The 23,945-nt window shown below is 39.2% G+C and overlaps 3 protein-coding genes across 3 annotated transcripts; all 3 read left to right on the top strand.

Moving 5' to 3' along the window:
• The first annotated feature begins 10,316 nt into the window (after positions 1 to 10,316).
• LOC111223134 (actin-binding Rho-activating protein-like) lies at positions 10,317 to 13,636 on the top strand. Its single transcript, XM_022747162.1, has 2 exons — positions 10,317 to 11,104; positions 12,307 to 13,636. Exons 1-2 carry the CDS (start codon positions 10,317 to 10,319, stop codon positions 12,788 to 12,790), a joined length of 1,272 nt encoding a protein of 423 aa, XP_022602883.1. The 3' UTR covers positions 12,791 to 13,636.
• A 2,541-nt stretch (positions 13,637 to 16,177) lies between these two features.
• On the top strand, positions 16,178 to 18,514 carry LOC111222966 (zymogen granule membrane protein 16-like). Its single transcript, XM_022746906.1, has 5 exons — positions 16,178 to 16,251; positions 16,435 to 16,472; positions 16,565 to 16,617; positions 17,110 to 17,236; positions 17,396 to 18,514. Exons 3-5 carry the CDS (start codon positions 16,566 to 16,568, stop codon positions 17,718 to 17,720), a joined length of 504 nt encoding a protein of 167 aa, XP_022602627.1. The 5' UTR covers positions 16,178 to 16,251; positions 16,435 to 16,472; position 16,565; the 3' UTR covers positions 17,721 to 18,514.
• Positions 18,515 to 19,128: 614 nt separating this feature from the next.
• Positions 19,129 to 20,915, top strand: LOC111223378 (zymogen granule membrane protein 16-like). The gene is made up of 5 exons (XM_022747488.1): positions 19,129 to 19,215; positions 19,302 to 19,339; positions 19,444 to 19,496; positions 19,790 to 19,916; positions 20,270 to 20,915. The coding sequence occupies exons 3-5, from the start codon at positions 19,445 to 19,447 to the stop codon at positions 20,592 to 20,594; spliced, it is 504 nt and encodes a 167-aa protein (XP_022603209.1). The 5' UTR covers positions 19,129 to 19,215; positions 19,302 to 19,339; position 19,444; the 3' UTR covers positions 20,595 to 20,915.
• Positions 20,916 to 23,945: the final 3,030 nt, after the last annotated feature.

The following is a 23,945-nucleotide window of genomic DNA, read 5'->3' as shown; positions in this document are numbered from 1 at the left end:
AACAGAACATGTCTTTAGCCCTTGCTCATTCACATGTAATCACACAATTGTGCAAAGAGATTTGAACAAGCACAAACCATTACTATTTGATATCTGAGATCATTGAACTTCAGTTAAGTAGAAAAGTCAGCGAGACGGTGGAAGAATCTCCTGTGGTGAGCAGAGTTTAACACCAGAGCCAGCAGACGACAGAGAAAACAAGGAGTATCAAGACTGATGGAGTGACCTTTAACAGCTCACAATATAATCTTCTGTCATTGGCAAACCAGTTTTTTGACAGGCTTTGCAGTTGAATTATAATCAAATGTGCGGAGACTTGCTCAGGCACGCCTAGTTTTTCTGACATCAACTTCCAGAAGCTTTGTTGTAACTGTATCCATTATTACAAAGCGTACACTAATTCAGTGATGTCAACTGATTTAATACACTTAACAAAAAAACAGCTGTTTTTCAATGGAAGAGAAAAGGGCAGCGTAGGTACGGTAACAACAGTCTCATCAACACCACAGAGTGAAAAGGTTATTGTCAGGCTTTGTAAAAAAAAAAAAAAGAAAAGAGGTGTCAACGGATCAGTGAACTCCTGCATACACTCCAGGTTTGCTGGACTAAAGTCTGGGTTTTGTGGACCAGAAATGTCAGTGCAGAGGTCCACATACTTCCGTTCATCCCTGGTAATGAACCATATCCGGATGTAGGCAGGTTATGTAAATGTACAGTGCGTGAACAGCCAAACAAAGCTCCCCTGTGGTCTTCTGTCAGGAGGATTTTTTACCCCTTCGCCTTTTATATCTGATGCCTCGGTGGCAGTCTGCTTGGCCTCGCTATTGGTCACTACAGGCAAACTTTTATGGGTTGGTTTTAGATCTTTTCCACCTTTTCAAGCCATGAAAATCTCCGCATGCGATGTCTTTCCTTAGAAGTAATTTGTATTTGCTAGTTAGGGAAAAGAACTAGAGAAGTGTCAACAATCCTGACGCAAAATGAAGGCACTGGCAGTTAAATCTAAATAAAATCCCATATATATTAAATCAGGAGTTAGACAAATTTTATTTGAATCTGGTTTCACTAGCTGAAGAACTGGTTCAAATGTATAACACAGCGGAAGTAGCTAATTTTGGACGATTTGTGATGGGGTAACCATCTTGGAATAACATGTGAACTGTGAGAATAACGGGATGTTTTCCTTTCCTGTCCTTGTTACTGTAGCCTGATTCATTTTATATGACCTTTTGTCTATTGTTCACGGTATCTAATATTTTTTTATTTGCAATCATCTTTAAATTTGTTGTTTATCTTAAAGTGTCTCCAGTAAAGCCTTCAAAGGTCAACTGTTATCTTCAACCTTTGCTGGACATGCGTTTGCTGCATAGCTGTACAATTACATGCATTGTTAGGATAGAAAAGAAAGCCCCATGTTTTGGCTTTCTGTGACAGTGACATCATTTTGCCTGTGTTAAAATTAATGACTCAGTCTTAAATGTTTTCATGTTGCGGGGCAATCACCAAGAGCAGCAACTAAAGGAACCACAGAACTGGCCCAGAATCAAGCAATGATGATGCAAAGTGTTTTAAAAAGCTGCCACCACACAGAGTATGGTGGTAAAAGGGCACCGGGGAATGAACCCGTAAATTAATCAAATGCAAGTCGACCTGAAATCATTATATTAAATGCTGACATCAGTGCGTGCACTTCCAAGTCATTCTCCTTCTCGCTGCGGTAGACCTGTGGTTCCTTCGGGATTATTGAGACTTGAGGTTAGATTGCAAACTAGAAGAAGCACTGCTTTTCCTCAAAAGAACATTTTATTAAACTGAGACAATTTCCACATCTACAGCAAGTTATCTGAACTCTGATTTCTCAAGACTACTAAAGGCCAACTTTTATCTATCGTCTTGATATTTATAATAGAAGTTGTTGCCACTGATTATCAAATTAACAGATATTCTGTCCAGCTATAGAGAGGAAAAATCGTGAGATTATTTAACTTGCAATTATAAAGCAATTTCGGATTGTACAATGCTGGTTTTGAGTAGAAAGTCCTGTGGTTTAACAAAATAAATGGAGAAGGATAAGAATGTAAACGTGAGTTGAGGTGAGGGACTCCCTCATCTAGAAAAACTCAAAGGGAGCTCGATATGATTGATGGTCTGTGGGAGTTAGAATGACACTTGGTGTACACAGAGGGTGTGAAGCAAAGAAAGGCTGCAGGCCCCGGCAGGAGCCATTCAAACTGATAATAATGTGAAGGCTGTTTGGTTGCATGGATTACCTAAGAGCTTAAAAGTATCAGCTGTAAATTTTGAGGATTTTGGTAAAAGGCTGAATCAGCTGATACGGATCCCAGAGAGACTATAAATCACATTTAGACATCCTGGGAAGTTAAGGCAAGAGAGTATTCTCTTGTTTTTTTTTTAAATTCATATAGTTAAGTGTTATTTTATTTGTCGTTTCCTCTGACATTTTAATATGTTATAAATTAGCCAAAAAAACATGGGAAACCAGTATGGATGTCAGAAAGTATGATATGTTGGATAAAGAAACAAAGAACGAATGCACAGGTCCTATTTTGGGCTTTTGATTTCAGAGCTCAGTGTCCATAACATTATAAAAGTTAATGTTACAAGTGAGAAGTGTGTGGCCAGTTATTGCTCCAGAGGCTGCTGTGGTCAGAAGTAATGAAGTGTGATCGCTGACTGATGCAGTGCAAGCCAAAAGTAACATGTTTTTATAAGATCTCCGGTAACAAGATCATGTCGCAAAAACAAATAGCCTATATGTTTGACTAACACATTCAATATCTCTAAAATGCAGATGATCACGCATGCAATTCACTAATATTTTATTAAAAAATTAGCCCGACCTGATTTTGTAATGTGGTATTTATTGTATTTATTTCACTTGATGGTTCTAGTTTTTCATAGAAACCAAATTTCCTATAAAAACTTGTCATAATTTACTTGCTTGCATTCACAGGCGGAGCAGGGGGTGAGGGGTGTCTTATGGGTCTCCAGCCCCGGATGTTTTCCCAAAAATCCAGAAACTTATATGAAGTTTATAATATAACTTCAACTTGGTATCATTTCCACTCAATCTCTCTGACTGGAGAAGCAAATCAATGGAGCTCTACTGTACTGGGAAAATAGCCACATATACAGTAGGTCACCCGACACACTTGACACAGGACTTTATTAAGATGATCATGCAAACTTGAAAATGTAATTCCATGATAGCAATGTCATTTTCCACACATATGAGTTCTAGGATTACACTGGACTTGACTTTATGAATATGAGCAAAGCAGGAGATGAAGTCAGCAGGTTCCATTTGAAAGTATTTAATCTTTTGCTTGTCAGTCAGGTGTGACTGGTTAAAGCTCTACAAATGAAAGAAAGTGTACACACAGGTCAATAATCTTATTATCTTGAATGAAACAACAAACAATTCTAAATCAAAATCAGTACATCGATACATTCTCACTTTAAATATATAACCATGTGAGAACCAAACCTCCTTGGCTTGGTATTAGATGTTCTACTTAACAACAAAATAAACATGACTTAACTATAATGATATAAACTCACTCAACACACTCAAGAACAAAATAATAATAATAATACATTTTATTTGGCAGCGCCTTTCACAGCACTCAAGGACACTTTACAGGAACAAAGGGGAAATGACAGAGGGAACCAGCTCAGCTGAAGGACAAACAGAGAATGAGCTCAGGACACAGAACAGAGAACACTCAAGGCACCTGTGTGAGCTGCCCAGTCAGCACACCTGTTCTCCTGCTGCTGTTCAGCCCAGAAAAGTAAAGACAATTACAACAAAAATGCAGTAATCCAAGTTGCATTTTCATTTTCTCATACTGTGTGTGGGCGTACAATTCATTTCGCTCAAAGCACCAGAGCCAGTAGCATGGCTGTAGACCCTTGATGCTATTCAAAGCCATTAGCGGTTATCAATGACACACACAGTAAAACACATCTAACACTAAACAGTGCGGTTTAAAGTTTCTACAATTGTAAACACTTGCCACTTGAAAGAGCTCCTGCTTTATCTTTTATCATATTCCTTCCTCTTCTGCTTCCATCCTCTTCATCATGTAAAACATTGTCGTGAAACCCGTCACATAAATCCAGAACAGTGACCTTTAACCCTCTGTCGGCCTCTGATGAGTTTGTCTGGCTCCAGCAGTGCTCTCTGTCATCCTGTCGCTCCCTCTGCAGGGGACCAGGTTTTCTCTCAGCCTCCTGGCCGGCCCTCACTGACCATTCTTAACTTTAATTTACTGTCGTTCCCATCTTTATTTATCAGGGCCAAGTGGCACAGCCAAACAATAACATACAGCCTCTTCGGAAGGAAGTATTAGTGGATTACATAGTGGTTTACTTTTCATGGGCCAGGACAGATTTGTGCGGCTGGCTTCCTTGTTGAGGTCAGCATCAGGGAAAGGCAATAACCCTCTGCAGATGTATCAAAAGTGCGGTTCATTGTAGTTATTTCAGATGATTTGTCAACAGCAATGCTTTTGACAGTTAGAGATGTTGTTGTTAATTTGTCCGGCAAAGAAAACACATTAAATCAACTCAACTCTAGAGAAAAGAAGTGAAAAAACATCCTCTGAATCCTGGTTACAGCTGGTTTATTTAGTCTTTTTTACTGTTCCTACAAATAAACTCTGTCCAAACTTATACTGCTGCAATCCAGATGACAGCTCTGACCATCTCTGTCAGCGATTTCAATCTGCTCGTTGCAACAACATTCCGAGTATGTACGACAAACATCGCCCGGAGCACAGCACCAATCTGCATCACGCATAAGAGGTCAGCGAAACAGCTTGAGAGAACCTCGCAAGATGCATTCCTGCACAATTAATGCACAATAATATGGATGGCCAAAAACAACAATCCCAGAACAAGAAGCGAAAAGTAAACAAAGCAGCAGCAACAGTGCAGATGTTGATAAGCAACAGGAAACACAGGTGCACTCAGACCTCCGCTGCCTTCAGTAGAGTCGACCACCCGGTTTATTTGGCCCAAATCATCAGAGCAGCCCATAATTGAGGGAATGTTATGAATAATGTTTAAACACTTAGGCAGGATGGAAACTATCTGAAGACATTGTTCCATTGCAGTTTTCAAAGTCCAATTGAAATGAATGGATCAGTAATTGCATTTTAATGGGCATGATCATCATATTTGGCACCAATAGATCCTATGTGTGTTTTTTTTGTTGTTGTTTTTTGGTATTTTGTGCTTAATATCATTAGCAGAAAATGCATGTCATAATCCTAAAGCAGCCAAATAAGCCAAATAATTAATTCCTATCATATCAGCACAATAAACTGAGTACTGTGCAATTTGCTGTGCTCAAATACGTCCCTGAATCAAATTATTAAACGTTAAGAGCCTCAGGGTCCATATTTGCTTTAAATTGTAGAGCGCCATACTGCCTCAACACTGAAATCATAGCGACCTCTACTGGTAGACTGCCAATCTTACATTTACTGTAAAATTTCCAGGATCAATTTAAAATATAAATGCCTTTTATTGAATCAGTCTGTAATGCTGTACAGCTATTTAACAATTTATATAGAATGACCAAAAAAATCAAACTCATTATTTTTAGTTAATGAAACTCCAGCTGTGATTTTTTATTGTGTAAAAGAAGGATGGATGATCCTCCTGTTCCAGCAGCTTCAACTGCCATCAAAACTGTCCCAGGTCCCAGCAGATCTGCTGTCACATAAAAATACGAGCAGCCTCGGAGGTAATACCCAGCTATGCTTGAAAAAGGCAAATTTAGAAAATCCTCCAGGCACTGAACCAGAAAAGCTTGTCATGGATGTGACAGATAGACTGTGTGCCCCTAATGCGACTTGTGACTATTTTTCTTGAAATCAAAAATATGACTGACAGAGAGGAAGTATTGAAAGTTACCAGGGGAAGCCCAGAAGCGTTAAAAAAAAAAAAAAGGAAAGAGGAACGGTTAACAAAACAAGAATTGGAAGGAACAAACCCTAACGTTAACATTACAAGAGAAAGTTTACATGTAAGTAAACATACAGCTCACCCGTGATTCATAGCCACGACTGTGTGTAGCTGTTTGTCCTACGATGGCACGATGATGAATTCCAAATATGCCATCAGATTTTATCCAATAATATTTACAAACAGGGAGTGAGGGGAGGAAAGAAAAAATGTAAAATCAAAAGTCCCAAACCCACAATAGCACAAAACATGTACGGCATTACTATTCAAACCATTTAGAGCCCTTGCAGCCTCTCATGCTCAATCACTTACATGGTGATGTTAGTTAAGTCTTGAGGGTTCAGTGCTCAGGTCTTCAGAGGCACATTGGCATTGGGCCTTTGTGCTATAAGCTAAGTCTTGAATAAAGTACTCAGTGCTGTGACGTCCCGCCCTCTTTGGCTGATTCCTGTGTGGTTGGTTTGGCTTCCTGGCTCAGAGGCCAATGGACAGAGTTGGGGAGGATATCAGGAAATGGCCAACACCTGAGTAAACTGGGCCTGAGCCTCATTAAAGTGGCTTCATCTGTAACACGTCCAACATGCTGTCTTCCTCCGAGGCCTCCATCAGCCGGTCTGGTTTGTTTTTGGTGTGTTTGTTTGATTTGTTTCAACATTCTTCATGTGTGATTTCCCTTTGGCCAGTTTGAGACAGTGTAAATGTTATGTAATGTCAATGATGAGCAGGAACAAACTGTCACAGACCATACAGTGTGTAATGAGGTGATTTTAAAGTGAGACTGTGGAACTTTTGAAAGCACAAATAACACAATCTTCCTCTTACAAATAAAAAGTTGAATTCATGAGCAGTAAAACTCACCCTGGCGCCACTCATTACACTCAAGGGTTTTGCAGCTTCAGTCTTATTTGGTCTTGATATGACCAGAGGCTTTTAGTGGCCAAAATGTTTGCAATTTTAAAAAGATATTGTTGTGTAAATCACATTACTGAGTCTGATTTACTGTCTCTATTTACAAGGTTATGCTATATTTAACTGTTTTGCTATCATCTCATCATCTCCGTTAAGACCTATAACCCAGTGGTTCCCAACTTTTTCCACTTGACCACAAATCTCAAAAATGTTGGCAGCCCACGTCCGACCCTGTAACAATACAGAAGCAAAATAATATGTTCTCTGATCACTTCTTTTTTTTTTTAATAGTAACGATGGAACATTGAGGACTGAATGACAGCAAGGGAAGCCCAATTTTTCTTTATTGATTGATGCGGCACTTGTTGATTCACCACCTGTCTCTTGAATCGCTTTCCTTTAATTATTTTTTTTAATTCCCGTTTGCTAACCAGCTATGCATTTTGATACTCACAGTTTTTGCCATGGATGTGATCTTTTAGAGTGCAAACAGACTGAGATAGCAAACAAGCCCGATGACAATATAAAAATTCATCATTCATCATTGGCTTAAATTTGTTTTTGTTTTTTTTTAACATTTTAAAGATCATGTCCTTTAAAAACATTTAAAAACATTATTTATATTTTCATTTTTTATAACTACATCTTTTCACCAAAAATTGTATTGTGTTGCAAATGATTGGTTGGCCCACTTGCAATCCCTTCGCAGCTCACCAGTGGGCTCTGGCCCACAGGTTGGGAACCACTGCTTCAGCCTAAAGACTAAAACCTAAACACTATAACTGAAGTTTCACATTCAGCTTTAAAGTAGTTAAGGGTGAAAAAATGGGGAAAACTTTGCACTAACAGTAACTCAGTTGATGCTTTCTTGAAGCCTGTGTGATTTAAATCAAGGAAACCCTCTGACATAGTTACATGGACTTTTTCCTTTTTATAGCAAGACATTGTAATAGCATGTCAGCAGCAGCATCTTATGTGTACAGGGTTTTCCTTGCAACCAAAATCAACAAAAGGAAGCTGGCAGGAGGTTTTTTTTTTTGAAGTCACTGGCTGTTGACAGACAAGACACTACACCACAGTCTCCACCCCATGTATTATATTTTCATCACCAAGCCTGAAACTGTAATGAGCCTGTTTGTCCTTGTGGAGGAGCACTAACCTTCCTGTTTGAATCTCTACCTTATGATCGGTCTGACTTGGCTTGAGAAGACGTCCTGTGCTGATGCTCGATGAGTCACTTCCACTCTCCATGATGGACTGCCAACAGCTGCAACTTCATGTCTGTGTGCATGTGTGAGTGCCAAGTTCTATTTATATACAACCACCCACCTGCACATATGGATATTGAAAATCAACACACATAAAATAACATTCTGTATGTTCACATAAAACGCAGCTCTTAAAAAACAGCACTAAACACCTCTGTCCAAGCTGAATCCTGCAAAGCATAATGTTGATGTTGATGGTGCTAAATGACAGCACACAGCTCTCTGCTCTCTTCAGTGAGTGAGGGAACTGTGATCTCACGGCCAGCTGCATTGCAAGACTAAACCGCTTCATGCGTAAGCAAGAGATATACATCTCCTCCAAGTATCACATTCTTCCTTGGTTAGAAGTTGTGTTTCTTTTTTCTCACCTCGGATTAAGTGTCGCCTTGTATCTGTGATACCCTCTGTTTCTGTCTTGGCTGCAGCTCCTTCAAGCTTTATAAAACACACACAAAGAAAAACAAACTGGTGGTCTTTTTTGTGTGTTTTTGAGATTATTTGAATCATCATTCCTTTTATTTCACTCACAAATCAGAAATAAAGAATAAAATACAAGTATACAAACATAATAGTAGCCATGGGTGAAAATGGGACAACCCCAATAAGCTTCAAAAGCTTTTGTGTAGGGGCCCAGTCACTGCATTTACAAAATATAATTTCAGCCATGAATCCATATATAATAAAATTTAGAGTCTCATTTTGATTCTGTTTCTGGATTTTTCTTCAGTTTGATTCCTTTGCAATTTGATCTTTAAACTTGTATGGAGGATTTTTCTAAACAATATGTGTGAAATGATTTTAGTATTTAAACCCTATATAGATTTAATTGTGGGATTTTAAATCTATATGGTGCTCCAGGTGACAGAGGAAGGATGTCTCTGTTTTATTTCAACTTTTGAGCATCTCTCTCTTCCTTCCCTGAAACACTAAGGGCAAAAGTATGTCATCTCATTAACCTCCTCACTTCTCCCCATGAGAGCGTTGCTATTGTAGCTGTCAAACCTGACAACAGGAATGACCAGTGGTGGAATGTATTATTGACTCAAGTACCGTAAGGAAGTGCAGCTATAAAGCGTTTTTACTTCACTTGATTATTTCCATTTCATGTCATTTTGTATTTTATTGTACTTTTTTCTCCACTATCTGACAGCTATATTTACATTAAGATACATTCAAAGCACATGACAAGCATATAAAACATGAAGCGCCGTTAAAAGGATATTAAATAGGTACAATTCCAAAAGCTAATTATACAAAAATGCATGACTTATAATACAATATATTATTTCATGCTTAAGTAACATTTTCATTTCTATTTTCACAGTGTATTGTTAAGATTATGTAACTTGGTGGAAAGTAACTAAGTGTATTTACCCAAGTACTGGACTGAAGTCGAATATGAAGTTCTGAGTGTTTCATTTTCCTGCCCTAAAAGAAGTAGTACTGCTCAGAGGGCCTATTCTAACCTCTTGTATTGTAAACACAGTGATGGTTGAAGTTTTTTGTAAGCAACCATCATCACCACCCGCTCCCTGGAAGAAACCACGTTCAGCAGCAGAGAAAACTGCACAAGATTACTTCATTATCTCCCAGTGCACAAGGTCATCAAAGTTTGTGGGAGTCTTTTATGAGTCATTATCACCCTTGATTAGAACTTATTTAATTTTCTTTACATATAGTATATATGGATTTTACTTTAATAATATATCATAATATAATGTTTAAAAAGATTCAGTATAAAATTTGTGTAAGCAAGAAAGTTAATAAGGGACTTTCAGAGCAAATATCAAGTGGTATGTCTTTGATGATCTTTGCATGTATCTGTGCACTTACTAATTAAACTTAGCACTCACAGATTACCTCTAGTTACAAGCTCCACAATCTGTGGTGAAACACGAGTGCGTAGTGGTGACCAGTGTCAGGGAAACACGATCAGGTCTGTAGCCTGGGATGACTCGAATACTTTCCACCGTCATGTTAGGGTTTGCCCTCCCTATTTTAGAGCTGTAGCTGCAAGCGTGAGGGTAGACAGCAGCCGAGAGAGAAAAAAGTCACAATAAAAAAGAAATCCAAGCGGAGAGGAGATGAGTTTATTGTAGCAAATCTGACAGCTCACTTAGTTGTGCCTAAATTGACACATTGATTATGTCTGACAAACAGAGCAGCCAGGCATCCCAGAGGAAACCATCCACCAACAAGAACATCAAGAAGCTCCGCACAATTAGCATGGTGTGCGGCCTGACGAGCAGCTGGCAGCAGTGGGTGACGGCGAACGAGACAAAGCAGGCCAGCGAACCCGCTGGCTGGGCTCCATCTTCACTGGGAAGACTAACAGAGGAACCCAAGAAGACATGGGTCCCCAAGAAACCTCCTACCTCTAAAACCCAGCCTACAGAAATTCCTCAAAATAATGCAACTACTTCTGGAGAAGCTCAAAAGACATCAACTCCTCACAGGAAGGTGCAGGAGGTTATGACCTCGGCTGAGCCACCAGTGGAGTCTCGTATCAAGACGAAGCAGGTGGTGAAGACGGTGACCAGCGGGGTTCAGGAGAAAAGTGCAGGCATCGAGCTCCTGACCGAGAAGATCAAGGGTGAGGCTCTGCCATCAGGAGAGGAGATTGACAGGCTGCTGAAGAAGAAAAGTTCACCCACGCGCCGCAGGAAGTGCTCCAACATGGTTTCATCACTGACCAAAAGCTGGAAGCAGGTGGAGAATGAGCAGAAGCTCGGGGAAGAAGGAGGAGGACCAGGAGAGGCAGACACCAGTAGTATAGATAAGGAGGAGAGTGGACATCCTGAGACAGAGAAGGAGAGACTGGACATACTGGACACTGAAACACAAACTGAAAACTTTTTAGAAGAAACAGAGCAAAAAGACTGTGAAGGAGACTCTGAATCAGCAGTGAAGATTAAAAGACCTGCAGTCCCAACGTGAGTATCAGTGAGCTTTATTTTGTATAACAGTAAACAGAGAAGTTTTTTTCTGAACAAAATGGTATAACATTTTCTTCCATCTGGTAAATTCTTAAAGGTCAGATGAAATCTCATTATACAGTTTCATGATAGCTTTTAAATGAACATGTTCAGCTCTTGGAAATGAAGCCACTTGTTGGAAACAAGTAAAATTACTGTTTAGAGATCAGTGTGGCACTCCACTTTGCCACATTATGATGGATGTCTGCCACCTTTACACGACCCCAGTGAGACACAGCAGCTATAGCTGTGAGAATGCTATCACAGTCCTCACAAAGGCTGTGTCTGAAAACACCACCTATTTACTATTGTGTAGTGCACTCTATCCCCCTATATAGTGCCCTCAAAAAATTCTGCAACGAAATAGTAGTGTCCATACTTTCTGCTAGAAGTCACACAAGGCAATAAGTTGCCATTTATAGCTCCAAAATTACAGTTGTGTGTCTCTACAACTGCCAGTGATGACACTGTGTCCAAAATCTCAACTTACTGCTTACTGCTAAAGTACACTAAAAAAGTACCTCCCTTACTCATGTTAATGTTAACAAGTATGAAATTCCTGCTGTTTGCCTTCTCCTCAACACCTGGAAAGTACTAATACTAGAGAGTAAAGTACTATTTATCAGCCACAAAAGATCATAACAATAAACTCTGCACATCTGATTTTATTTTCTTTGAAACATAATGCATAATGACATGATGCATTTTCAGCACGTCTATCAGCTGTCACTAAGTCCCACACTGAAACACTAAATGGCATTAATGTGATCGCCAAAGTGCTGAGCACAGAGCCCTTTGCAATATGTTACACAGCCACAAACAGGCACAAAGTTCGATGTCAGGACAACATCTAATAATAACATCAACTTGACACAGAACACTGATGACACTGACATTGATATTTTCTTGGTTTTAAGTTGTATTGTTAAGTAACCAAAATCCAATATCTTCCAATCATCTAATGAGTCGTTAGAGTCCAATGTCTTTCTGACATTACATTCACAACCGGTACCAGCTGGTTCCTCTCCATTTTTGGTGCAAAACTCTCTTACTGTTGCATATTGCAACTGTTGCAACTTCCCTTACTCCTTGTAGGCTCAAGAGATTGAGTGTATTGTACATTTATATTTATTTGTAATGTAATCCAACATCCCTTCCAGGTACAAAAAGGAAGCTGAAGATGCCAACAAGATCAATGCTCTCTCCAAGAAATACAGTGCCGTGGGAAATCTCAAAAGTCGCTGGCAGAACTGGGCCTCAGAGCACACCGTCAACCAGAGACTAAACCCCTTCAGTGAATACTTTGACTATGATTACTCCATGTCTCTCCGCCTCCAGAAGGGTCAGGAAGGTTACGGACGCCCCAAGGAGGGTACTAAAACAGCGGAGAGAGCCAAACGTGCCGAGCAACACATCCACCGTGAGATCGCCGACATGTGTTACGTGATCAGGACTATGGCTGATCCGGACCCAGACGGAAAGACCCGCATCACATTCGGACAGCTGTTTGACAGATACGTCCGGATCTCTGATAAGGTGGTGGGGATTCTGATGAGAGCCAGGAAACATGGGAAGGTTGCGTTCGAAGGGGAGATGCTGTGGCAGGGCCAGGATGATGGAGTGATCATTACTCTGCTGGTGTGATATTAACGCCTGGGTCAATGTTGTACTGGAAATCCTCTTAACGCTTAATTGGCTGGCACTGTGGAACTTGTGAAATAACCTCAGGCATTATCAGACAGCTAAGAGGAGGATTAAAAATACAATTTGGCCTGGGTCTGTTCAGCGGACACTTGCAGAACAATAACATGGGGATACAGAGACTACAAAGTTTAGTGGATAAGTTGATGTGGATTATGCAAAGAATTTTTTACTGCTATTTTTGTAGATACTTGAAAACTCTTCCTGTCAGTGTTGTGGATGTGTGAGTTGTAGCTGTCATGCACATATTTTGGGAAATCTCCAAAGACTTTGAAGTTCTAATTCACAAGCTCTGGAAGCTCCAGAGAGATAACATCCTAGCTTTTGGCTTCTTATGCTTCCATTCATACATGCCTCTTTTGCACTTTCTTTATGGCTTATGTTAATGAGATATTTAAGGATGTGTTAATATAACACATAACAAGCAGCTTTGCAGTATACTGTAGCACAGTAATTCAAACACACATTGGGTTTCATTGCCTGAATTCCTGCAGCTCAGCATTCATTACACTGTACCAGGCACAATGCAGGGGAACAGAGCAGACCACAGCACTTTTACATCTCATGGCCTGTTATACTGAGGTTCTTATAATTAATGTAAAGGATGATTGTGACTGTCTTTGGATAAGGAAAAACTTGCCTTTTCACTTTCAGTTATTGAATTTTTGAGGAATGTATCGGGGTTTGTAAATGGACATACAGAACACCCCTAATGTTGGGAGTTACTGTTAGTATTAAACTGGAGACAAATTGAAGATGATATTTGTTTTCTATTTTGAAACAATTTCAGTAAAAAGCATGTCATATTCAGGCATACTGTACTTTTTAGGTATTCACTAGCATTAATTAACTTGCATTAAAGAGTCTAATCATAAGCTATAGTGATAACTAGCTGTGATCACAACATTCACATATAGCAAACAGTTGCTTATTTACGCATCCAGTAGTTACAGAACAGGAATATATATATATATATATACATTGCTCAAACAAATTAAGGGAACACTTAAATCACACATCGGATCTTTGAGTTGAAAATCTTTACTGATATACATTGTACAATTGAACAAAATGACGCAACAACAGTCAATGGAAACCAAAATCATCAACCCATTGAGGGCTGGATTCACAATCACACTGAAAATCAAAGTAGAAAATTTAAATCAAAGGCTGATCCAACTTGCCCCAGTATGGCCCCTGCGTGCCTGTATGCACTCCCGAAAGTGTCTGGGCATGCTCTTGATGAATCGGCGGATGGCGTCCTGGGGGATCTCCTCCCAGACCTGGATCAGAGGATCAGTGAGCTCCTGGACAGTCTATGGCATCAATGCCTTCATCATCCAGGAACTGCCTACACAGTCTGGCTTGAGAATCGCTCTGAGGATTTCGTCCTGGTACCTAACAGCAGTCAGGGCACCGTTGGCTATGACATGGATATCATTGGACCCTCCAAGGATATGCCTCCCCAGACAATCACTGACCCACCGCTAAACTGGTCATGCTGGATGATGTTACAGGCAGGATAACGTTCACCACGGCGTCTCCAGACTCCTTCATGCCTGTCACATGTGCTCAGTGTGAACCTGCTCTCATCTGTGAAGAGAACAGGTTGTTATAACTTGGTGTTATACTGTGATGATTAAGTGTTCCCTTAATTATTTTATACCATGCTCATATGTGCACCATGAATGACAGGCATACAGAGAGGGCCCGTAAAGAAACACACAGGGCCAGTAAATGGACTTAATTTTCTTTATAAAAAAAAAAAAAGAAAACTCATCAATTTAAAAAAGCTTTTTATGTGTTCCTGGATAAGCGGGCCAAGCATGGATTATCCACCAGGCCGATATTGGGCCGGTGCCCAGGGGCCTCTGACCTTTAGAAGGCCTCCAAACCCCCAAGAAGCTAAGTCTCATCATTTTTTTCTTTCAATCAGATTTGATCAATTCTGAGTGTTTTTGTTGAAATACAAACAAATGAATACAGAGTTACGTTATTTGCAAATAAGAATTTAGCTGACCAGCTGGGTGAGAAACTGTGCTTCTTAAAACATCATGGAAAACAAAGGTTGGAGCAGTGGAGCAGCAAAGAGAGAGATGAAAAAAAGAAAATGATATCAGAGAGACTGAAATTCAGAAAAAGAGATATACATCTACCGCCACTTTTTTCAAAAGTCGGCTTGCTAGCATTAGCAAAGAGCCTAGAGGGGACGATGCTATTTTTGGACACTGTTGTTGAAAAACATTGTATGTTACATGTCCACCTACACAGTGTGTGTGTGTGTGTGTGTGTGTGTGTGTGTGTGTGTGTGTGTGTGTGTGTGTGTGTGTGTGTGTGTGAGTGATTGATGGAGGAATCTGAATTTAATAATTCTCAACAACAACACAACCCCACAACCCGTACATCAGATGGAGTGGTACTCTTCAGCTGCAGTTACATTTTCGAGTTAGACTTGAATTATCAATGGTCATGGAAAATCGTAGCACATGATAGTGTAGTTACTGTATATTTTATTTTATTATCACAGATAGATGTTTAGAGAGTTTTGATGAATTCCAGCCTCAAGAACTGGTTTCCAGGACGTTTCTTTACAGAAACATTGATCCGTGAAGTAAATAGAGATGAGGTATGTGCAGATTAAATTTCTCATGAGGTGGTAACGCCAGTCACACGTAATGTTATACATAAAGGTCATGACATGAAACGTAAAAAGGCTGTCACTTCCTGCAAGAATGCTGAGCACATGAATCAGTCTACGACAAGTGATGATGCATTTGTTTCCTTGTAGACAGATGTTTTGCAGGAATTGAATCTGATCAGTGGAACATTTCAGTATGACCCTCCCATTGACTGAACATCCATACCAAACTGAATAGTCTGCATGTTTCCAGTTTTCTTAAGGAGAGAAGTTAAGACAAGTCCCATCAAAGCTAAAGTAGCTTGGTGCTAGCTAAAGCAAAACTTGGGGTATTCAGTTTCTTATTTGTGAAGGAACATGCTATTTGTCAGTTTCACATGTTAGTTATCTACACAGGTTTATCATAATTACAGTCACAAAGCTTACACACAGTACAGTAAAATTTGAAAGTAGGATGACATAAACATACTGCTGATTGTTCACTGGGGTGTTGTATATCCAGCTGTAAACATCACTGCTAGCATCAGAAGACTGTTGACATGTTGACACAGAAAAAAATTCCTGCCATGCTATCAATAATAAAAAAGCAAAAACACACCCACATCTTTTTGTCTGATTAACCGGCAGTTACTGTATCCGCTTATAGGAAGGACCGTTAAAGTGTTTTTTTTTTTCCGGTTACTCGTACTATAAGTACAGTACTACCAGAGTGTTTTGCTACACATTGATGCTTCAGCTTCGCTTAACTCTAATGCACACTTGAACTGTGAGTATTACTTTTTCCATTGATTTTACCAGTTGTTGAACCTAAGTAATCTCTTTTCCAAGATAATGATATAGGCAACCAAAACTAGACAAAGTTAGAAACTGTTATTCTGAAATGCTGAATTTAGAGCAAACAAAACCCTGATTATTAACATGCTTACATTTTCTGTCTGGTTTGCTTAAGGTATATTTTTATCACAGAGGAAACTACAAATCAGACAGGTGAGAAGTCAGTGTTTTCATTCTTCCAACAGTAGACAATAATCGCTCGCAAATGAGATGCAGAGTTAAATAATCTTATCTTTTTTTCACAGAATGTTCTTTGTTGCCATCTTTGCTCTTCTTGTAGCCTCTGCTTTAGCTGATGGTAAGTGTCCATTTATTCATGTTTATTTCTTATTAGTCATATGGGTGTTAAAATTCAACAAGCAACAGAGATACTGCATCAGTAAACATAGTTTGGAAATAGTACCATTCTAAGGCAACTTGTCCTGTGCAGTATTTGTAATATTTATCAGTTAATTGTAATTCTGAGGATGAACATATAGAACCATTATGAATATTAGGAATGGGTCGATCAAAATCCATAGTACTTTACAATGTGTTATTCTTTTGTTTATAAAGTTTATTGGGGCATAAATATAGAGTAAGATAGCAGAGGTGTGTGTGCAACCTTAAACATTGTTCCTTTTAGGCATGCTCATACAATCAATGTGTGTATCTTGCAAGTATGCTAAGAAGATTTCATTTAAAAATAAAGTATATCCTTGCCTCTGCTTTTTTTTTTATGACACTGCTGTTTAAAAGTTTTACTCGTGTTAACTGATTCATGATATATTTGTATCTCTTCCTCTTCCAGCCCAGCCTCAGTACTATTCCTTCTCCACACCAGTGGGCTCAGGACGCGGCAACCCGTACACTATCACTGGAGAGGGAGGGATCACAGCTGTGAGAGTGTGGGAGTCGTACTCTAACTACATAAGAGGGTGAATATCAAATACTTATATTTAATAGAGTGACTTGCTTCACTCGATGATGATCTGTAAATGCATCTACTGTTGTTTTCTTAATGCAACATTATAAGCAGCAATTATTGGAAATGCCCTCTTACACTGAATTTGTCTATTTTCCCCTTCATTCATCAGCTTTCAATTCCGCTACGGCTTCTTGTGGTCTCCCATTGTTGGCTACCAATACGGCCAGCCCCAAGAGATGGAGCTGTTTGAAGGCGAGGCCATCATCCAGATTTCTGGAAAATATGCTCACTACCTGCAGTCAGTGGTGTTCACCTCTAACAGGGGTCGCACGCTGTGTGCAGGCCAGCCCTCAGGCCACTCCTTCAACATGTACCCCACCCACAGTGAAGCCGAGCTGCGCTTCATCAGCGGCCGGGTCCATGGAGCCATCACCTCCATCGGAGCACACTGGGCCATTGTAGCTCCAGCTGTAAACGGCACTGCTGGACACTGAGGAGGAGAACAAATAGGAGTTTGTTGCCAACATTTGGCCATTAATGAGATAACAAAGCTTTCAAAATTTCTAAACATAAAAATAATAATTTAATCAAAGGTACAACAGTGTATACTCTGTAGTAGTATTTTCATAAGTCTCTGAAATGATAATGTACAACCATACACATAGTTAATCATTCCTGATATTGCCTTGTGTTTTTTCTTTGATCTTCTGTTGGAAAATTGTCATTTTAATTTATAATGTGTCTTTATCTTATGTCTTCATCAGGCCAGTGCATTGTATGAAACATACAGACTATTAAATAAAGGAATAATGTACAGGATAGTAATGTATCTTTATACAGTAATGTATAAATAGCTGAAGGTGACATTTTGCTCCCTATTTTTGTTGAAGATCTGTGGTCCCTGAACTGGAGCTAAAAAACTCTTTAAAAAGTGAATTTTATTAAAGTAGTTGGGAGACATTCACTTTCTATATGAATGTATTTTCTTCAGTGGAGACAAAATACAAGATGGGTGTCCTAGCCTCTTGAAGCTGACGTAATTTGACTAAAAGTCTATAAGCCTCGGTTTACACAGTAGCAACATTATATTTAGCTAGCTGTCATACAAAGAATGTAACACTCTCTCAAAGCACAGGCTGCCCTGCAGGACCACAACCATTAAATGTCAGGTGACAGTGTTTTGTGTGAGACAGTTATTGTTCAGGGATGTTTTTTGTTGCTGTTACCTTCCATTTTTGATGATGGAACAGTTTATAATGCAAACAATAAAATCAGAAATTGACTTTCATTGTCAGTGCTCGTGCTTGTCTGACAAACTTGTCTGTGCTGTTGCTTTTCAGATCATTTTCTATTAACTTGAAGTTGATAAATAATGCGTGCCACCTGGCCAAGTGGCGTTATCCATTGTACTGAAGGGGGGATTTAATTCTGGCATGTTAAATTATTATTACCATTTGTTGTGTATGATTGCATACCCCATGTGTCCACATGCAGAATGGACGAGTCACATGGGCGGACAGGGAAACAAGTTCTAGGTTTTTGCTTCTTACTTGAGTTTTGGCTGTTGGTATGGAGACATTTAGCAGGTCATAATTTATATTATTGTATGGAACTTCAGAAAAGATGTGAAAAATGTATTGCGTCAAAACTTCAGTTGCCCCAAGCTTGCATTTCCTCCATCACCTAGTCACGATCAACTGATCATGCCACATTTTTTCCGATCACTCAAACAAACTTTGAAGTTTACAGTCAGATAGGAGGGAAGCACCATGTTTATTAATGCATTTCTTTGAATCCATGTTAACCAGGAAGTAAATCTGTGTCTGCTTGCAGTGCAGACAATTAAGCATGTGCTCAGGAATGCCTCACAAACTGATATAAAAACAATGGTTTCTGCACAGGAAGACACAGAACGCTGAGAGGAGGTGAAGCTGCACACACTGATGTTGAAGCCCTGACAACATTACGGCACATTTAGAAGCTTGATCTGTAAGTACTTGTTTATTTTGATCCTCAGACTGCAAACTGTGAATGTTACAATTACATTCTGATTTTTTTCATTTCATCGTCACCAGGTATCTCTTGATCACCTTGCAAGGAATAAATTAAACAGGTAAAAATCCAGATCCTCCCTGTGTTCAATATAAACTCAATAATTGCTGGGTAAAAATAATTCCTGGTTCAATAACTCTGCCCCATTATCAATTTGTTTGACAGAATGTACCACGTTGTCCTCTTCACTCTGCTCACAGCTTGTGTGTTAGCTGATGGTAAGTTTCATTTATCACATTAATCACAGTTTAATAGTCTGTTGACATGTAATATGCTCATAAAAAATAGCTTATGCTTGTTTAACAGTTCAGTTTAATGCACATCTTTTGCAGATAATCAGATATGTTTGAAAACACTTTACTGAGCAAACACTACACATAATAATTTACTGTAATTAAATTTGATTTATACATATTTGTACCAGACAAACAAAATTAAACATAAGATCAAATAAAATAAAATAAAAGACAATTTTCTGTCAGTTAATGTTTGTATCTCTTTGTCTTTGCAGTCCAACCTCAGTACTACTCCTTCTCCCCAGCCGTGGGGTCAGGGAGTGGCACCTCTTACAGTCTGACTGGAGAGGGCCGTATCACGGCTGTCCGAGTGTGGGAGGCCAACAACAACTACATCTATGGGTGAATATTCAGTATTTTTCATCTGGTTTTGCAGTTTTCATTATACACATATTGGTGTCATTCTATGTTCTTCTTATTGTCAACAAATCTCATTAAGAGGCCAAAACCAACAATGTCAGTAATGAATAGTGGATTTGTCAAGGACTACTGTCAGTTGTGGATTAACATGGACTAGTGAGCAGTGAAGTCAGAAGGGGGATGTGTGAGGGATTGACTTAAAACATATATGTAATATTGATATGCTGTAAAGTTTACCTGCAGTTTTTTTTTGTTAACAAGGGCCATATGAATTAAAGTAGTATGGATACATTACTTCTCCATTGTGATACATTTGTCTATTTTTCCTTCTTCAGCTTCCAGTTCCGCTACGGCTTCGTCTGGTCTTCTGTTGTTGGCTACCAGTCCGGCAATCCTCTGGAGATGGAGCTGTTTGACGACGAAGCCATCATCCAGGTTTCTGGAAAATATGCTCACTACCTGCAGTCAGTGGTGTTCACCTCTAACAGGGGTCGCACGCTGCGTGCAGGCCAGCCTTCGGGCCACTCCTTCAACATGTACCCCACCCACAGTGAAGCTGAGCTGCGCTTCATCAGCGGCCGGGTCCATGGAGCCATCACCTCCATCGGAGCACACTGGGGTGTCGTAGATCCAGCTGTAAACAGCACTGCTGGACACTGAGGAGGAGAACAGGAGTTAGGAGTTAGTCGCCAACATTTGGCCATTAATGTGAAGGAAAAGTTTCCAAACTTTGATCTGATTGAATAAACAAGTACACCTATGTATATTCTGTAGTAGTATTTCCATTTCTAAGTACCATCATACACATAATCAATGATTTCTGATATTTCCTCTTGTTTTTTCTTTGTGCTTCTGTTAGTAAATTGTCATTTTTATTTTAATTGTGTCTTTTTCTTATGTCCTTATCAGGCAAGTAAACTGTAATTAACATTTCCAGTATGACAAACATACAAACCATTAAATAAAGTCAAATTAAATGTCTCTCGTCACTTGTTTATTCATTATGTGTCAGTAAAAAGAGGGAAGTCTGGAGGAATAATGTACAGGATCGTAATGTATTTTCATACAGTAATGTATGAATAGCTGAAGGTAATATTTTGCTCCCTGCTTTTGTTTGAAGATCTGTGGGCTCTCAGCTGGAATTAAGACCCTTTGTAATGAACTTAATAAAAGGTAATACGTTAGTCAATTATTCACATTTGATAGTTAATTTCTTATTTAAAGTACTGGGAGACATTCACTCTCTGTATGAATGTAATATATTTTCTACAGTAGAGGCAAAACACAAGGTAAGTGTACTGACTACTTGCAGCACACACGTGATATCATTAAAAATCTACAGACATCGGCTTACTCAGCAGCGACCGGTAGCAACAGCATACTTTAGCTAGCTGTCACACAAAAAACTGTAACCCTGTCTCAAAGCACAGGCTGCCCTGCAGGACCACAACCATTAAATGTCAGGTGATGGTGTTTTGTGTGAGACAGTTATTGTTCAGGAACTTTGTTGGGATGTTTTATGTTGCTTTTACCTCCCATTTCTGCAGGATCAGCCACAGGCCACATAATGTCCATGGCTCAGGGAATAATAGAGCTGAGAGATGAAGTTACTGTTAGGATTACGACCTCGTGGTCCTTTTTCTTTCCCTCTTGTGTTCTGCTGTTTTCCCCTCCCTCATGTGTTTGTTTGTCCTTAGTTTGTCCTCTGTGTCTATATTTCTGTGTGTGTGTGTGTGTGTGTGTGTGTGTGTGTGTGTGTGTGTGTGTGTGTGTGTGTGTGTCAGCTGAGCCTGGTTTCCTTGTTCCTGCTCCCTCCAGTCTCCATACCCACCTGCTTCTCATCATGCAATCAACTCCACAACCCGCTGCAGTACAAAGGAGCCATTCTCACCATTCTTCACCAGATCGTTCCGTCACATGCACATCCTTACGCCGTCAACCCTGCCGCCTGCCACGCTCGACCCGGCCTAGTCTAGTCTGTTTGGGTCTTTCCATGTGTTCACTCTGGTTTTAAAATAAAGCTTTAAAAAAAAAAATGCACTGAGATTTTATCACACTAAATAAAAAGCCTATATAATAACTATTATAGCTTAATTTTAATTGAACAAATATTCTTAAATCAGACAGGATTTCTGACAGTGGCGATGCTTTTACTCTACTTGAACTTGCTTCGTAGTTCAGGCCTCTGCTTGGATTCATGTCTGTTTGCCTCACCTGCCTCCCCAGCTCTAAGGGATTCATGTCTGTGTGCCCAACCTCTGCCATCCCCCACAATCTACATAATTTACAATAAAAGATTAGCTTTACCACCATTCTGTGTTCTTTTCTGTGGGTTCAGCTCTACACTAAAACCTCACAGTTACACCATTGGTTAGTGAGTGGTGAGTGATGGACTTTTCTTATTAGCTGTTGCTCTTCCAAAATGATTTGGCATGAACTGTCCAAATCAGTTTTATAGCATTTCTTCAAATTATGACCAGGGCCTTCATTTACCTCAACTGCAGAAGCTAACAGGCCTTTATTTAAGGCCTCATAGTATTAGAGGCAGACCTTTTATTCTAATTCCTTTCATTTTAATGTTTGATATCTATAATTGGTCAGTACTTTAGTACAATGCCTCGTATTGATCCACTACCATTTTCCTTATTAAAGTTACTGCGTTATGCATCAATACAAATATTTTCTCATTTCCAGCAGTTTACAGTGCAAACAATAAAATTAGAAATGGACTTTCCCTGTCAGTGCTCATGCTTGTGTGACAACACCCCATTTATTTTTATGTTGACAGCACATTGTGCTGTTGTTTTTTTGAGATTATTTTCTATTAAATTGAAGTTTATAAAAAAGTGTTTTGGCACGCCTGGCCGAGTGGCGCCATCCATTGTACTGAAAGGGGGATTTAATTCTAGCATATGAAATTAGCATTAACCTTTTGTTGTGTATGATTGCATCCCCCCATGTGTCCACATGCAGAAAGGACGAGTCACATGGTCGGACTGAGAAACAAGTTCTGCCCTGGACTTATCTGGGTGCAGCCATGTATGAGGTTTATGCTTGTTACTTGAGTTTTGGCTGTTAGTATGGAGACATTTAGCAGGTCATACTTTATGTATTGTATGGAACTTCGGAAAAGATGTGAAAAATGTATTGCTGCATCAGGTTTGTCACTTTTGGTGACTTTGTTGTTGCAAATATTGCTAATGTATGTGATGTGAAGATTGGCCAGTGGCCTTTCTTTAAATCAAATTGTACTGTTGAGAAATGATAATGAGGGTTTGGATTGTGGGGTTCCATTTTATTTACATATTATGCATTAGTCTGTATTTCACAGTCTTCCTATGATTTTCCCCAAATATTTCTGTATTCCAGTATTTCTGTAGTAGTTTTATCTTTGTTTATGACACAACGTTATTTCATATGTTTCCCAGATTATCCCTCTCTCCCCAAATTCTTTATTCATGAGAAAAACACTTGTATGTATTACGCAGTTAATAAAACTTACATCTAAAAAAATTCCTACAGGGTAATTTTCCTTAACCTTGTTATATTCTCCTGTAACCCAGTTCTGTCTTTTTACCCAAGAACAATATTATTGTGCACCATAATTCTAAAATATATATTGGATAATTAAAAACAAACTATAAAAAAAGTCAACATGTTTAAGGCAATATGCCTTTGAGCATGGTGTATTACAGGGAACGACATGTTGAGAAACAAAGTCACTGAAGATGAAAACTGTACACACAGCCAGTCATTGCCATGAATCATTTAGTGTAACTATACCTGTTTAGTAAAAGGCTTTTGGTTTTTGATCCTATAATTCAATTAGGAATTTATTAATAGAACAAGAATAGAACAATGCTTCAGTTGGCAGAGGCTCACATTCCCTCTCTCATAATGATCAACTGATCTTACCACATTTTCCACATCATTCAAACACACTGTGACGTTTACTGTGAAATAACAGGAAGGCATCGTGTTTATTCACGTATTTCTTTGAATTCATGTCAA

This window comes from Seriola dumerili, unplaced genomic scaffold (genome assembly GCF_002260705.1).
Source record: "Seriola dumerili isolate Sdu_G_001 unplaced genomic scaffold, Sdu_1.0 BDQW01000110.1, whole genome shotgun sequence".
Classification (NCBI taxonomy): Eukaryota; Metazoa; Chordata; class Actinopteri; order Carangiformes; family Carangidae; genus Seriola; species Seriola dumerili.
This window is presented reverse-complemented; position numbering and strand designations above follow the sequence as displayed.